At 30.6% G+C, this 16,238-nt stretch overlaps 1 protein-coding gene across 1 annotated transcript; it reads left to right on the plus strand.

Annotated features, from left to right (window-relative positions):
• Positions 1–12: 12 nt before the first annotated feature.
• Positions 13–14,225, plus strand: gtf2h1 (general transcription factor IIH, polypeptide 1). The gene is made up of 15 exons (XM_051100363.1): positions 13–157; positions 3,917–4,072; positions 4,213–4,405; positions 5,727–5,892; positions 5,984–6,077; positions 7,863–8,012; positions 8,118–8,197; positions 8,282–8,415; positions 8,498–8,585; positions 9,726–9,814; positions 10,589–10,706; positions 11,219–11,309; positions 11,466–11,581; positions 11,698–11,790; positions 13,357–14,225. The coding sequence occupies exons 2-15, from the start codon at positions 3,919–3,921 to the stop codon at positions 13,441–13,443; spliced, it is 1,653 nt and encodes a 550-aa protein (XP_050956320.1). The 5' UTR covers positions 13–157; positions 3,917–3,918; the 3' UTR covers positions 13,444–14,225.
• Positions 14,226–16,238: the final 2,013 nt, after the last annotated feature.

The following is a 16,238-nucleotide window of genomic DNA, read 5'->3' on the forward strand; positions in this document are numbered from 1 at the left end:
TTCACTCTGTTTCTATGGCGGATCTGAGAGCTGCTGTCACTCACGGTGTCCGTAACGATTGTAAATAAAACACAAATACTATCATTTACACTGATTTCACTTCGCTTACCACAAGATCAATATTGAGGCTTCGGCTTCAGCAGCTTTGGAGCGCCAGGTGAGGGGTTATTGTATTGAAATAAAGCACTTTAATTAAAGTCACCGGCTGTGTGCGTGAGTTCAGCTTTCAGGTGCAGATTTCAGATTCATCATCTCTAAATGTGTTTAAAATGTGTTTTGATATGTTTAAAATGCATCTGACATTAAGAACCAGTAGTTTAGGGTCTGTATTTTTACGTATGCTGAATGTGAGTCTTAGTTGTTGACTTTAGTAAAGGTTTTTGGGAAGAATAGATGATGTGTGCTAGTGCTGTTAGCTGGTTATCTGGTTTAATATCGGTTAATTTAATTCATTGTCATGTCTGTTTTAATATCTGTTCTGTCCTGATTCAGAATATGGATTAATATCAGATCTTAAACTGATTCTGAATCTGATCCCAATCTGATTTAATCTATATTCTGAGTCTGATCTGAATTATATCTGGTTTAATATCTCTTCTGTTCTGATTCAGGATGTTCTTTTCTGTTCTGATCTTAAACTAATTCTGAATCTGATCTGATCGAATCCTAATCTGATTTTATCCTAAGTCTGATCTGAATATCTTCTCTTCTCATATCTGATTTAATAACTGTTCTGATCTGATTCTGAATCTCATTTAACGTCAGGTCCTACATTAAATCTGAATCTGATCCTAATCTGATTTAATCTATATTCTGAGTCTGATCTGAATCATATCTGGTTTAATATCTCTTCTGTTCTAATTTAGAATATGATTTATTATCAGATCTTAAACTAATTCTGAATCTGAAATTCATCTGATCCCAGTGTGATTTATATTCTGAGTCTGATCTGAATCATATCTGGTTTAATATCTCTTCTGTTCTAATTTAGAGTATGATTTATTATCAGATCTTAAAATAATTCTGAATCTGAAATTCATCTGATCCCAGTGTGATTTATATTCTGAGTCTGATCTGAATCTGTTCTCGTATCTGATATTTTGTTCTTGTATCCGTATTCAATAGCTGTTCTGATCTGATTCTGAATCTAATTTAATGTCAGATCTTAAATTGAATCTGAATATGATCTGATCCAAATCTGATCTAATCTATAATTTGAGTCAATTCTGGTTTACTATATCTTCTGTTCTGATCTGATTCTGAATCTCATTTAATGCAGGTCCTAAATTGAATCTGATCTGATCCTAATCTGATTTAATCTATATTCTGAGTCTGATCTGAATCATATCTGGTTTAATATCTCTTCTGTTCTAATTTAGAGTATGATTTATTATCAGATCTTAAAATAATTCTGAATCTGAAATTCATCTGATCCCAGTGTGATTTATATTCTGAGTCTGATCTGAATCTGTTCTCGTATCTGATATTTTGTTCTTGTATCCGTATTCAATAGCTGTTCTGATCTGATTCTGAATCTAATTTAATGTCAGATCTTAAATTGAATCTGAATATGATCTGATTCTGAGTCTAATTTAATATCTAATCTGATCTAATCTATAATTTGAGTCAATTCTGGTTTAATATATCTTCTGTTCTGATCCAGAATATGATTTAATATCAGATATTAAACTAATTAAACTAATTCTGGATCTGATCTGATCCTAATCTGATTTATATTCTGAGTCTGATCTGAATCTGTTCTCATATCTGATTTAATATCTGTTCTGATCTGATTCTGAGTCTAATTTAATGTCAGATCCTAAATCTGAATATGAATCTGATCTGATCCTAATCTGATTTATATTCTGAGTCTGATCTGAATCGGTTCTCATATCTGATTTAATATCTGTTCTAATCTGATTCTGAGTCTAATTTAATATCAGATTCTAAATTGAATCTGATCAGATCCTAATCTGATTTAATCTATATTCTGAGTCTGATCTGAATCATATCTGGTTTAATATCTCTTCTGTTCTAATTTAGAGTATGATTTATTATCAGATCTTAAACTAATTCTGAATCTGAAATTCATCTGATCCCAATGTGATTTATATTCTGAGTCTGATCTGAATCTGTTCTCGTATCTGATTTAATAGCTGTTCTGATTTGATTCTGAATCTAATTTCAGATCTTAAATTTAATCTGAATATGATCTGATCCTAATCTGATCTAATCTATAATTTGAGTCAATTCTGGTTTAATATATCTTCTGTTCTGATCCAGAATATGATTTAATATCAGATATTAAACTAATTCTGTATCTGATCTGATCCTAATCTGATTTATATTCTGAGTCTGATCTGAATCGGTTCTCATATCTGATTTAATATCTGTTCTAATCTGATTCTGAGTCTAATTTAATATCAGATTCTAAATTGAATCTGATCAGATCCTAATCTGATTTAATCTATATTCTGAGTCTGATCTGAATCTGTTCTCGTATCTGATTTAATAGCTGTTCTGATCTGATTCTGAATCTAATTTAATGTCAGATCTTAAATTGAATCTGAATATGATCTGATCCTAATCTGATCTAATCTATAATTTGAGTCAATTCTGGTTTAATATATCTTCTGTTCTGATCCAGAATATGATTTAATATCAGATATTAAACTAATTCTGAATCTGATCAGATCCTGATCTGATTTATATTCTGAGTCTGATCTGAATCTGTTCTCATATCTGATTTAATATCTGTTCTGATTCTGAGTCTAATTTAATGTCAGATCCTAAATCTGAATATGAATTTGATCTGATCCTAATCTGATTTAATCTATATTCTGAGTCTGATCTGAATCTCATCTGGTTTAATTTCTCTTCTGTTCTGATTCAGAATTTGATTTAATATCAGATCTTAAATTTATGGTGAATCTGATCTGAGATTATCCTAATCTGATTTATATTCTGAGTCTGATCTGAATCATATCTGGTTCAGTATCTCCTGTTCTGATTTAGAATATGGTTTATTGTCAGATCTTATTAACTAATTCTGAATCTGACCTAATCTGATTTATATTCTGAGTCTAATCTGAATCTGTTCTCATATCTTTTTTTAATATCTGTTCTGATTCTAAATCTAATTTAATGTCAGATGCTATATCTGAATATGAATCTGATCTGATCCTAATCTGATTTATATTCTGAGTCTGATCTGAATCATATCTGGTTCTCCTGTTCTGATTTAGAATATGATTTATTGTCAGATCTTAAACTAATTCTGAATCTGACCTAATCTGATTTATATTCTGAGTCTAATCTGAATTTGTTCTCTCATCTGATTTAATATCTGTTCTGATTCTGAGTCTAATTTAATGTCAGATCCTATATCCAAATATGAATCTGATCTGATCCTAATCTGATTTATGTTCTGAATCTAATCGGAATCTATTCTCATATCTGATTTGATATCTGTTCTGACCTGATTCTGAATCTAATTTATCTTCAGGTCTTAAATTGAAACTGAATCTGATCTGATCCTAATCTAGTTTAATCTATATTTCGAGTCTGATCTGAATCTGGTTTAATATCTCTTCTGTTCTGATTCAGAATATCTGATCTCAATCTGAATCTGTCATATCTGATCTGATCCGAATGTAACTGCTTTGCAGTTCTGAGTCTGATCTGAATCTTCTGTCATATCTGATAAGGATATGACTTGATATCTGTTTTGATTCTGATCTTCTGATTTGATATATTTTTTCTGCATGTTTGAATGTTTATTGAGAGCTGTTAGCTCTGCACCCTTCTTCACAGCCCTGCACAGGTTTCTAATGGATGTTAAAATGATGAACAGTCTATAAATCTCCAATCTCAATGTCCTGCATTATTAATCAGATTCTTCCTTTTCTGTCTGTAGCCATGGCGTCTCTGTCCGAGGAGGTGTTGTTGGTGGTGAAGAGGGTCCGTCAGAGGAAGCAGGACGGGACTTTGTACCTGATGGCCGAGCGGATCGCCTGGGGTCCGGAAGGGAAGGACCGCTTCACAGTCAGCCACCTGTATGCCGACATCCGCTGTGAGTTTCTGTTTTTTTTAGCATTGATAATAACCGTAAATGTTTACTGAGCAGCAAATCAGCATATTAGAATGTTAAGCTTAATACTGGAGTAATGATGCTGAAAATTCAGCTTTGCATGGTTTTTTCCTCATTTGCAGGTCAGAAGATCAGTCCTGATGGGAAGGCGAAGATCCAGCTCCAGCTGGTTCTGCACACGGGAGAAAGCACCACCTTTCATTTCGCCAATGAGAGCACAGCACTGAAGGACAGAGACGCCACCAAAGAACTCCTACAGCAGCTCCTGCCCAAGTTCAAGAAGAAAGCCAATAAAGAGCTGGAGGAGAAGAACAGGTGACATTTTCATTGCGTCTCATTTGCCATCTGTAAATTCTGAGGCCAAAAGTTTACACATACCTTGCAGAATCTGCAAAATGTTAATTATTTTACCAAAATAAGAGGGATCATACAAAATGCATGTTATTTTTATTTAGTACTGTCCTTAATAAGATATTTCACATAAAAAGATATTTACATAGAGTCCACAAGAGAAAATAATAGTTGAAAAAGTTAAATTAAAAAATTAAAATTAAACTCTGTTTAAAAAGTTTACATACACTTGATTCTTAATACGTGTTGTTACCTGAATGATCCACAGCTGTGCTTTTTTGTTTAGTGATAGTTGTTCATGAGTCCGTTGTTTGTCCTGAACAGTTAAACTGCCTGCTGTTCTTCGGAAAAATCCTTCAGGATTCCACAAATTCTTTGTTTTTTCAGCATTTCTGTGCATTTGAACCCTTTCCAACAATGACTATATGATTTTGAGACGCATCTTTTCACACTGAGGACAACTGAGGGACTCATATGCACCTGTTACAGAAGGTACAAACGCTCGCTGATGCTCCAGATGGAACAAAACATACATTAAGAGCCGGGGGGTGAAAACTTTTTGAATTTAAAGATCAGGGTAAATTTAACTTATTTTGTATTCTGGGAAACATGTAAGTATCTTCTGTAGCTTCTAAAGGGCAGTACTAAATTAAAAAAAAGTATGATATTTAAGCAAAATAAGACAAATGTGCACATCCTCATTCTGTTCAAAAGTTTTCACCCCCCAGCTCTTAATGCGTCGTTTTTCTTTCTGAAGCGTCAGTGAGCATTTGAACCTTGTGTAATAGTTGCCCCAGTTGTCCTCAGTGTGAAAAGATGGATCTCAAAATCATACAGTCTGTTTGAAAGGGTTCAAATACACAAAAATACTGGAAAACCAAAGAATTTGTGGGACCTGAAGGGTTCTTCTGAAGAACAGCAGGCAGTTTAACTGTTCAGGACAAACAAGGGACTCATGAACAACTATCACTAAAAACAAAACAAAAAACACAGCTGTGGATCATTCAGGTAACAACACACTGTGAAGAATCAAGTGTATGTAAACCTTTAAACGGGGTAATTTTTTATAAATTCAGCTATTATTTTCTCTTGTGGACTATATGTAAACATCTTTTATGTGAAATATCTTATTCAGGTCAGTACTAAAAAAAAAACATGCAAATAATTAACATTTTGCAGATTCTGCAAGGTGTATGTAAACTTTTGGCCTCAACTGTTTCACTATAATATTGGCAAACTGGCCACCTGACTCTTTATTGGTATTACCTTTTTTGTTTTGTTTCAGGATGTTGCAGGAAGACCCTGTTCTGTTCCAGCTCTATAAGGACTTAGTGGTGAGTCAGGTGATCAGCGCTGAGGAGTTCTGGGCCAATCGGCTGAGCCTGAATTCTGTGGAGCACTCCCTCTCCAACAACAACAAACAGGAAGTGGGCATCTCTGCTGCCTTCCTGGTGAGTTCAAATGTGTCAGTAGACTGACAGTTTAGTAAGAGCGTTCACATTGTAAATTCACCCCGTGATCATGTTTTCACTCTGCTTGCAGGCCGACATTAGACCGCAGACAGATGGCTGCAATGGTCTGCGCTATAATCTGACCTCTGATATCATCGAGTCGATCTTCAGAACTTACCCTACAGGTAGGATATGTGATTAAGATCATTCTCAGTTTCTCAGTTCTCAGTTTTTTAATGCCATAATTTTGCCATTTTTGCCATAATGATTATCTCATAATTTTGACTTTTTATATTTAAATTTGTTTTTTTATCTCATAATTGTTTTTATTTCGTAATTTTGACTCTTATGTCATAATGATGATAATATTTTCTTTTTATTGTTATTTTTAATCTTATAAATATTCAATCATTTTTTATTTATTATCTTATAATTTCTATGGTTGATTTTATCTTGAGTCAAAATGATTATCTACTAATTTCGACTTTTTATATTTCAGTAATTTTTTTTATATCATAATTGTTTTTATTTCCTAATTTTGACTTTTATGTCATAATGATAATTATTCAATTTTATTATAAATTTTTTAGTCTTATAATGTACATTTTTATGCCATAATTTAGATTTTTATCTCATAATTATGACATTGTATCTCATAATTTCTATGGTTAATTTAATTTTGTGTCAAAATGATTATCTCAGAATTTTGACTTTTTGCATTTCAAATACATTTTTAATCCCATAATTGTTTTTATTTTGTAATGTAGACTCTTATGTTATAATAATAATAATAATATTTTAATTGTATTGTTTTTTTAAATCTTATAATTATTAAATTTTATTATTTTTTATTTATTATTTCATAATTTCCATGGTTAATTTCATCTTGTGTCAAAATGATTATCTTATCATTTTGACATTTCGTATTTCAATAAAATTTTTTTACTCTCATAATTTTTTTTATTTTAGAATTTTGACTTTTATGTCATAATGATAACTATTAAATTTTATTATTTAATTTTTATTGCATAATTTTGATTTGTATCTCATAATTATGACTTTTTGTATTTCAATAAAATGTTTAATCTCATAATTGTTTTTATTTCATCATTTTGACTCTTATGTCATAATAATAATAATAATAATAATAATTTTTTTTTTTTTTTTAAATCTTATAATTATTAAATTGTATTATTTTTTATTTATTATCTCATCATTTCCATGGTTAATTTCATCTTGTCTCAAAATGATTATCTTATAATTTTGACTTTTTGTATTTCTATAAAAAATTTTTACTCTCATAATTTTTTTTTTTATTTTAGAATTTTGACTTTTATGTCATGATGATAATTGTTCAATTTTATTATTTAATTTTTATTGCATAATTTTGATTTGTATCTCATAATTATGATATTGTATCGTAATTTCTTTGGTTAATTTCGTCTTGTGTCATAATTATTTACTCATAATTTTAACTTATATTTTAATTATTGTTTTTTTTTTATATTGTAATTGTTTTTTTCATATTTTTGCCTTATATGTCATAATGATAATTTTTTAATTTTATTTATTTTTTTAATCTTATAATTATTCAGTTTTATTATTATTTTTTATTATCTCATAATTTCTGTGGTTCTATGGTTATTATTTTTAAATCTTATAATTTTATGCCATAATTATAAGATATTTACATATATAAACATTTTTATCTTATAATTTGTTTTTATTTCATAATTTTGACTTTTTATGTCATAATGATAATCAATTTTATTTTATTCATTTTGATTTTATGCCATAATTATGAATTTATCACATAATTATGACATTATATCTATAATTTCTATGGTTTAGTAAATCATAATTTAATATGACTTTTATGTAATAATTATAACATTTTACATTATAATATGCATTTTTTTTTTTTTTTTTTTTTGATATTGAATATAACCCTTTTCTATCTCTGATTGCAGTCAAGCAGAAATACGCTGAGAATGTTCCTCACAACATGACGGAGAAAGAGTTCTGGACGCGGTTCTTTCAGTCTCATTACTTTCACAGAGACCGGATCAACACGGGCCAGCAGGACATCTTCTCAGAGTGTGCCAAACAGGACGAGAAGGGTACTGCATTTAAGTCTTCAAGAAGTCTTTATTTAATGTTATGAGATCTTATGAACTTTTCGTGTCTTTCTATTCTGATGGAGTTTGTTTCTTCGGATTTTTCAGGCCTGAAGTCAATGGTGACCCAGGGAGTGAAGAACCCCATGGTGGATCTGCTGTCACTCGAGGATAAAACATTAGATGAGGTGAGGGATGTTAAACTCTCAATCACACTTCCTCTGCGTATTGAATCATTTGGTGAAACTAGATCTCTCTGTGTCTCTCTGAAGGGTTACGGGACAGCTACAGTTCCCACTACGTCAAACCCAGCAAACAAAACGCTGAGAGAGAACAGCAACTCTGCCATAATCAAACGCTTCAACCACCACAGTGCCATGGTCCTGGCAGCCGGCCTACGCAAGGCGTGAGTGTCTGAACAGAAGAGTGTGGGTGTTTGTGTTTGCATGTGTCACAGATATAATATTCTCTGTGTGTGTGATGTATAGGGAAGCTCCCAATGATCAAGCCAGTGAGACCAGCAGCACTGATGGGAACTCCAGAGATTCAGATTTCTTCCAGCCACCACTCAAAAAGGTGAAACGCCAATGAACAACAACTTTGATGAATTTTTTGATCCACTTCATATGTTGATTACTATATACATAATAATAGTAATAATAATAATAATAAAATATACTACCAGTCAAAGTTTTTTTTTAAAGTCTCTTCTGCTCATCAAGCCTGCATTTATTTGATCCAAAGTACAGCAAAAACAGTAAAATTTTGAAATATTTTTACTATTTAAAATAACTGCTTTCTATTTGAATATATTTTAAAATGTAATTTATTCCTGTGATCAAATCTGTATTTTCAGCATCATTACTGCAGTCTTCAGTGTCGCGTTATCCTTCAGAAATCATTAAAAAAGAAAAAAAGAAAAGTCAGAGACATTGTTTAAAATTTTGAAATACATATATGCCTATTGTATACAGTATCTATCTATCTATCTATCTATATATATATATATATATATATATTATCATCATTATTATTATTAAATTAAATATAATTAAATTGTCAAATTTTACATTTAAATTAATTTCAATTAATCTATGTATATATAAATAAATAAATAATTACTTTATTTAATATAAAATAAAAATTAGCTTTTGTTATTAAAATAAAAACTTATTATTATTATTATTAAATTATATAGAATTTTGTAAAATTTTACATTTAAATTAATTTCAATTAATCTATGTATATATAAATAAATAAATAATTACTTTTTTTATTTAATATAAAATAAAAATTAGCTTTTGTTGTTAAAATAAAAACTTATCATTATTATTATTAAATTATATAGATTTTTGTCAAATGTTACATTTAAATTAATTTCAATTAATCTGTATCTATCTTTCTATGTATATATAAATAACTAAATAATCTGTTTTTTATTTAATATAAAATAAAAATAAGTTTTTGTTATTAAAATAAATACTTATTTATATATATATATATATATATATATATTTTTTTTTTTTTATTTAATATAAAATAAAAATGTATCATTATTGTTATCATTATTATTATGATTAAATTCTATTAAATATATTCAGTATTCATGAAAAAACGTAAGATTGTTACATTTCCAAAAATTACATATCAATCTTTTTTTTTTTTTTTCAACATGAGCAACACCAAATTCTCATTTTTCATTTTGTGGCTTTTCAGGTGAAATTACAGGAAGCCATCGAGTATGATGACCTGCAGGGTGACTCTGGGCGAAAGACCATCGCTCTGAACCTAAAGAAATCAGACAGGTAAACATCCGGCACCTTTATTCTGTATGTGCCAGGGTTTTGATAATCCTTATATTAAAGGATACCCCCTTTTATCATTTATTATATGCCCCCTTTTATCATGTATTATATCATTTTGAAAATGCCCATTTTGAGTGAAAGCAGAAACATGCTGTTTTCATGCATGTCTCTTTAAATGCAAATGAGCGGCTTCTCCCCGCCCTGTTTTCCAGAATAGGGTTGTGCCTTTACAGCTCGTAGCTCAGATACTCCACCAAATACATCTGTTTGATTTTGATTATCATGTCTGTCACGCTGAAACCATGCGTTATAAACCATATAAGTTTACACTTCTGATATACGGTTTTCTAAGCGCACACATCCGAAGCACGCACACGGCACGTGAGTACTAATGTCTTATTGCGCTTAAACTTGCAAATACACATGTGTTTATGTTAAAAACACACAGGTGTTTAAAAACAAGATCACATCTTTATATTAAAAAGAAAATGACAGCGCTGTGGATGGAAATGTGCAGATTAAGGGACGGTAATATTATAATAAGATCCCTTTACCACATCACCGGGGGAGCGAAATCTGACACGCTAGTTTTTTTCACATGCTTGCAGAAAAAAAGGCTACCAAAACAGATACTGGGTTGTCATTTTTCACATTTTCTGGGTTGGTAGATGCACTGGGGACCCGATCATAGCACTTAAACATGGAAAAAGTCTGATTTTCGTGATATGTCACCTTTTAAGTGTTTTGTATTTTGCAAATGTTTGATCCTGTTAGATATTCCCATGGCCCGGTTCCTCTTCAGTCGCAGCATTACACCACCAGTCAGGACATTATCAACTCCATCAGCATTATCCAGCACGAAATGAGGAACTATAAACCCCGTCTGACACAGGTACATCGAGATCAGTGGTTAAAATCCTGCATTCTAGTCTGTATTTTATTATATGTGACAGTGGACCACAAAATCAGTCTTAAGTAGCATGAGTATATTTGTAGCAATAGCCAAAATTACATTTTATGGGTCAAAATTTTTCTTTTATGCCAAAAATCATTAGGATATTAAGTAAAGATCATGTTCCATGAAGATACTTTGTAAATTTCCTACCGTAAATATATCAAAACTTAATTTTTGATTAGTAATATGCATTGCTAAGAACTTCATTTGAACAACTTCAAAGGCGATTTTCTTAATATTTAGATTTTTTTTTTTTTGCACCCTCAGATTCCAGATTTTCAAATAGTTTTATCTCGGCCAAATATTGTCCTATCCTAACAAACCATACATCAATGGAAAGCTTATTTATCAGCTTTCATATGATGTATAAATCTGAATTTTGAAAAATTGACCCTTATGACTGGTTTTGTGGTCCATGATCGCATATTGTATTTTCCGGCCCGTTTCAGGTGATGTCCAGCAGTGCGGCGAGCTCCGCCATCACAGCGCTCTCACCTGGAGGGGTTCTGATGCAGGGCGGAGGCCAACAGACCATTAACCGTCAGTATTTGATTTCAGACTGTCTCTTCATCCCATCATAATAACAAATGTTGCTTTAGCCAAGACTTTAATCCACTTTTTAATGTAAGAAGTTTAAAATAGGCATTTTACTATCCATTAACGTGATCTATACACTCTTTGTGTTTATTTATGTAGAATTAGTGCCCACTGATGTTCAGAGCGAGCTGAAGCACTTATATACAGCCGCCGGAGAGCTGCTCCGACACTTCTGGTCCTGTTTCCCCGTCAACACTCCGTTTCTGGAGGAAAAGGTCGAGAAATGCACCTTCAGTGACTAATATTTCCAAATTAAAATAATAAAGTAGTATTATTTAGTTGATTTATGTGAATTGATGTGATTTGTTTTATCTGTCCCTTCTGCTCACAGGTGGTAAAGATGAAGTCTAACCTGGAGAGATTCCAAGTGACGAAGCTCCGCCCCTTTCAAGAGAAGATCCAACGGCAGTATTTGAGCACTAATGTAAGGCCACACCCCCTACATTTACTGTAATGGATTCTACTACTTAGAGTAAACATGAATAATTAATGTGTGTCTCGCTGCTATTAGAAAGACAGCCTAGAATTGATTTTTTTTTCTCGGTGTGTGTGGAAGAACTTGTTCAGAATAGTGGACATTGTGGACATGATTAGAAAATGCATTAACAAAATAGCGATATTATAGTCATCTTTGCCGTCAAAAATGACTGCCGTAGGAGATGAATGGAAAATACAAAAAAAAAATCCACAATGAAGCAGTCTTTCATGAAGTTTGAATAGAAACACAAATGCAACATCTAAAAGAAATTGCATTTATTATAACTAGATAAATAGTTTGTCAAGACAAACTTTTTGCTTAAGAAAGCCTAGCCTGAAAGTTTAAAGAAGCTGTAAGAGGTTAAAGTTTTAAACTTTATATAGATTAGATGATTAGCATGTAGTTAGCATGTTTCTAACATTTTTCTAGCATGTTAAGCATGTTTTTAACATGCTAACATGTTTCTAGCATGATTAACATGTTGTTAGCATGTTTTTGGTTTGACTAGCAATTTACTAGCATGCTTCTAGCATGATTAGGAAGTTACTACCACGTTGCTAGTGTGTTTCTAGCATGGCTTGCAAGTCAGTAGCATGTTGCTAGCATGTTTCTAGCATAATTAACGTGTTACTATCATGATAAGCAAGTTGCTAGCAGTAGCATGTTTCTAACATTTTAGCAAGTTGCTAGTATGTTTCTGGCATGTTAAGCAAGTTGTTAGCAGGTTACTAGCCTGATTAGCAAGTTGCTAGCATGTTTCTAGCATGATTAGCAAATTGTAGCATATTTCTAGCATGATTAACATGTTTAGCAAGTTGTTAGCATGTTTCTAACATGATTAACAAGTGGTTAGTATGTTGGTAGCATGATTAGCAAGTTGCTAGCATGTTGTTAGCATGATTAGCAAGTTACTAACATGTTTCTAGTATGATTTAACAAGTTGTTAGCATGTTTCTAGCATGATTAGCAAATTGCTAGTATGTTTTTAGCATGTTTAGCAAGTCGCTAGCATGTTTGAAGTATGCTTAGCAAGTTTCTAGCATGTTTAGCAAGTCGCTAGCATGTTTCAAGTATGATTAGCAAGTTTCTAGCATGTTTAGCAAGTCGCTAGCATGTTTCTAGCATGTTTAGCAAGTTGCTAGCATGTTTCTAGTATGATTAGCAAGTTGCTAGTATGATTAGCAAGTTGCTAGCATGTTTCTAGCATGATTAGCAAGTTTCTAGCATGTTTAGCAAGTCGCTAGCATGTTTCAAGTATGATTAGCAAGTTTCTAGCATGTTTAGAAAGTTGCTAGCATGTTTCTAGTATGATTAGCAAGTTGCTAGCATGATGAAGAAGTTACTAGCATGTTGCTAGTATGTTTTTAGCATGTTTAGCTAGTTGCTAGCATGTTTCTAATAATGTTTGCAAGCTTAGCATGGTCGTGTAATCAATTTTTTGGTCTGTCAATATTTTTAATGCACTTATAGTGCAGATATGTAACACTTTCCTGTGTTTTCTGATTGCAACAGCTAACGGGGCACCTGGAGGAAATGCTTCAGGCTGCGTACAACAAGTTCCAAGCCTGGCAAACGCGCAGAATGATGAGAAAAACCTGAGGAGACGGAGAGAAATCCATGAAAGAGAGAAAAGACTGGGTGAATTTAAAGAGAAAAGGGAGAAGAACAGAGACGCTCTCTCCCAGCTTGGGCCGAATGGAGCCTGATGGGCGGATTTTCCAGCCAATCAGAGCTGGAGGTGCTAGTGAGCATGTCTGCCTGGGGGAGGGGCTTGGAGAAGCAAATTCTGTAATCCTATTGGTCCACGTGGAGATGGGCTGCGCAAGTCACAAATAACTGTAATTATTTTCTTCTCTCTTTACTTTGTTCGTTCCGTTCCGTTTTTTTTGCCTTTCCTGTTTTTTTTTGTTTGTTTTTTTCAGTGGATAATTTCATTTCCTAGGTAAGATGTGACATTTTAACAGTGTTGTATTTCTACAATGACCAAACTGGGCTCAATAATATCGGTGGAAACTCAGGAACTTATAACGTTTAATGCAAAGGACTCAGTTTGAGGGAGAAGCTTTTAAGTCATTGATAAGGAGGACTCTTTACAAATCGGCTATTGCAATCCAGTACAACCCTCCCGAGACTTGAGGCTGATTGGAAATCAGTTGCTCGAGACGCGCCAATGGGAGGAGATATAGCAATACTGTAAAAAAAAAAAAACAAAAAAAAAAAAAAAAATAATAATTTCTATGTAGTGCATTTACTGATCTGTGTACGCCATGAACACGTACACGCTCATCCGCACTGCTTTATAACGTGTCTTCTCTAGCTGCACTGAGTTGTGGATGTTATTGCAAATAAAGTCATGGTTTAAACTGTTCAACTGGTGTCGTGTGTTACATTAAAAGTGCTTCCTCAAAGTACTCAGTTACCCAAGTGTGCATGCAGTGAGGAAGCTGTGTTTTACTGTGAAAACCAGAAGGGGAAGCGCTGTGTTTTCACGGTTTTCGGTCACAGTTTCGCCGTTTCATATTAATGTGATGCTCTAAGTGTGTTTGTGCAGATAAGCATGCTTTTGTGTGTATTAGACCAGGGGTTTTTAATCTTACAGATGCTATGGACAGCTGTATTTTTTCATGTATAAAGACCCAATTTATTTGGTAAAAAAAAAATGAAAAATGTATATTATAAATATGTGTAAAATACTGTTTGGAAGATATTTAGTTTTTATTATGTTACATTATTCATGTTTTACTTACTCACTATATAATAATGATTTTTTTTTTCATTTTATATATAATTTTTAGTGATAATCATTTTTTATTTTTCTTAATCTTTATTATTAATAATTTTTAATAATTAACATATGTAGAACAGTTACCACACATATGGTTTTTCCATTAAAACAAAAATAAAATGAATACAAAATTAAAACCAGTAGTATTGGTAATAATAATCCAATAATTTATATTTTAGTAATAATAAGTAATAATATGTATTTATAAATTGATCATATAAATTATTATAATATTATTATCTTAATTACTACTGGTTTTTATTCCGTATTAATTTAATAGTTTTTGTTTTATATTTTAATCTGTTTATTTATTTATTTTATTTTAATAAATAAAATTATGTTTTTAAACATGCTAAAACCAAACTTTTAAACAGACTTTTGAGCAATAAAGTAATATTTAATAAGATACATTTTTACTAATAATAATTTTTATTTGTATTTATTTGAATCTTTCTTTGTATTATTAATTATTTTTAATTACATTAAAAATATATTATATGTATTTTTTATTATAATTTATATTATTATAATTACTACTGGTTTTATTTTGTTTTCATTTTAATTTTTTTTTTTTACATTCTAGTGGAAAACCCATAAGTGTGGTAGTTGTTCTACATTTTGTATTCATTGTAATTTTTGTTTTATATTTTAATTAATTAATTAATTAATTTACTTATTTTTATTTTAATGAATAAAATTATGTTCTTACACATGCTTAAACCAAACTTTCTGAGCAATAAAGTAATATTAAATAAGATTTTGCACCTTTTACAGTATATAACTAACTTTTATTTTATTTTAATCTTTCGTTTTATTATATATTATTTTTAATAATAAACATAAATGTAGAACAGTTGCCATACATATGTTTTTTCCATTAAAACAAAAATAAAATTAATACAAAAATAAAAACCAGTAGTACTGCTAATAATAATAAAAATAATAATCCAATAATTTATTTTTTATATATATTTACAAATTAATGATATGCATTTATAAATTGATCATATACATTATTAGAATATTATCATAATTATCACAATTACTACTTTTAATAGTTTTTGTTTTATATTTTAATCTATTTATTTTTATTTTAAGAACTAAAATGATGTTCTTAAACATGCTCAAACTAAACTTTTAAACAGATTTTTGGGCAATAAAGTAGTATTTAATAAGAAATCGTTTTTATTTAAATTTAATTTAATTTTAACTTTTTTTTATTAATTATTTTGAATAATTAACATAGATTTAGAACATTTACCACACGTTTCATTAAAATAAAAATTAAATTAATACAAATTAATAATAATCCAAAAATTTATATTTTATATATATTTACAAATTAATAATATGAATTTAGAAATTGATAGTATAAATTATTAGAATATTATTAGCATTTTGTATTCATTTTTATATATATATATATTTATTTATTTTAATCTTTTCTTTTTTTATATATAAATAAAATTATGTTCTTAAACATGCTAAAACCAAACTTTCAAACTGATTTTTGGGCAACAAATTAATATTTAATAAAATTTTGCACCTCTTACGGTATTTCACTAATCAAATCAAATATAAACCAATTTGTTGCGTGTTAACTCCTTTG

The sequence above is a fragment of the Labeo rohita genome, chromosome 25 (assembly GCF_022985175.1).
Source record: "Labeo rohita strain BAU-BD-2019 chromosome 25, IGBB_LRoh.1.0, whole genome shotgun sequence".
In the NCBI taxonomy this organism is placed as follows: domain Eukaryota; kingdom Metazoa; phylum Chordata; class Actinopteri; order Cypriniformes; family Cyprinidae; genus Labeo; species Labeo rohita.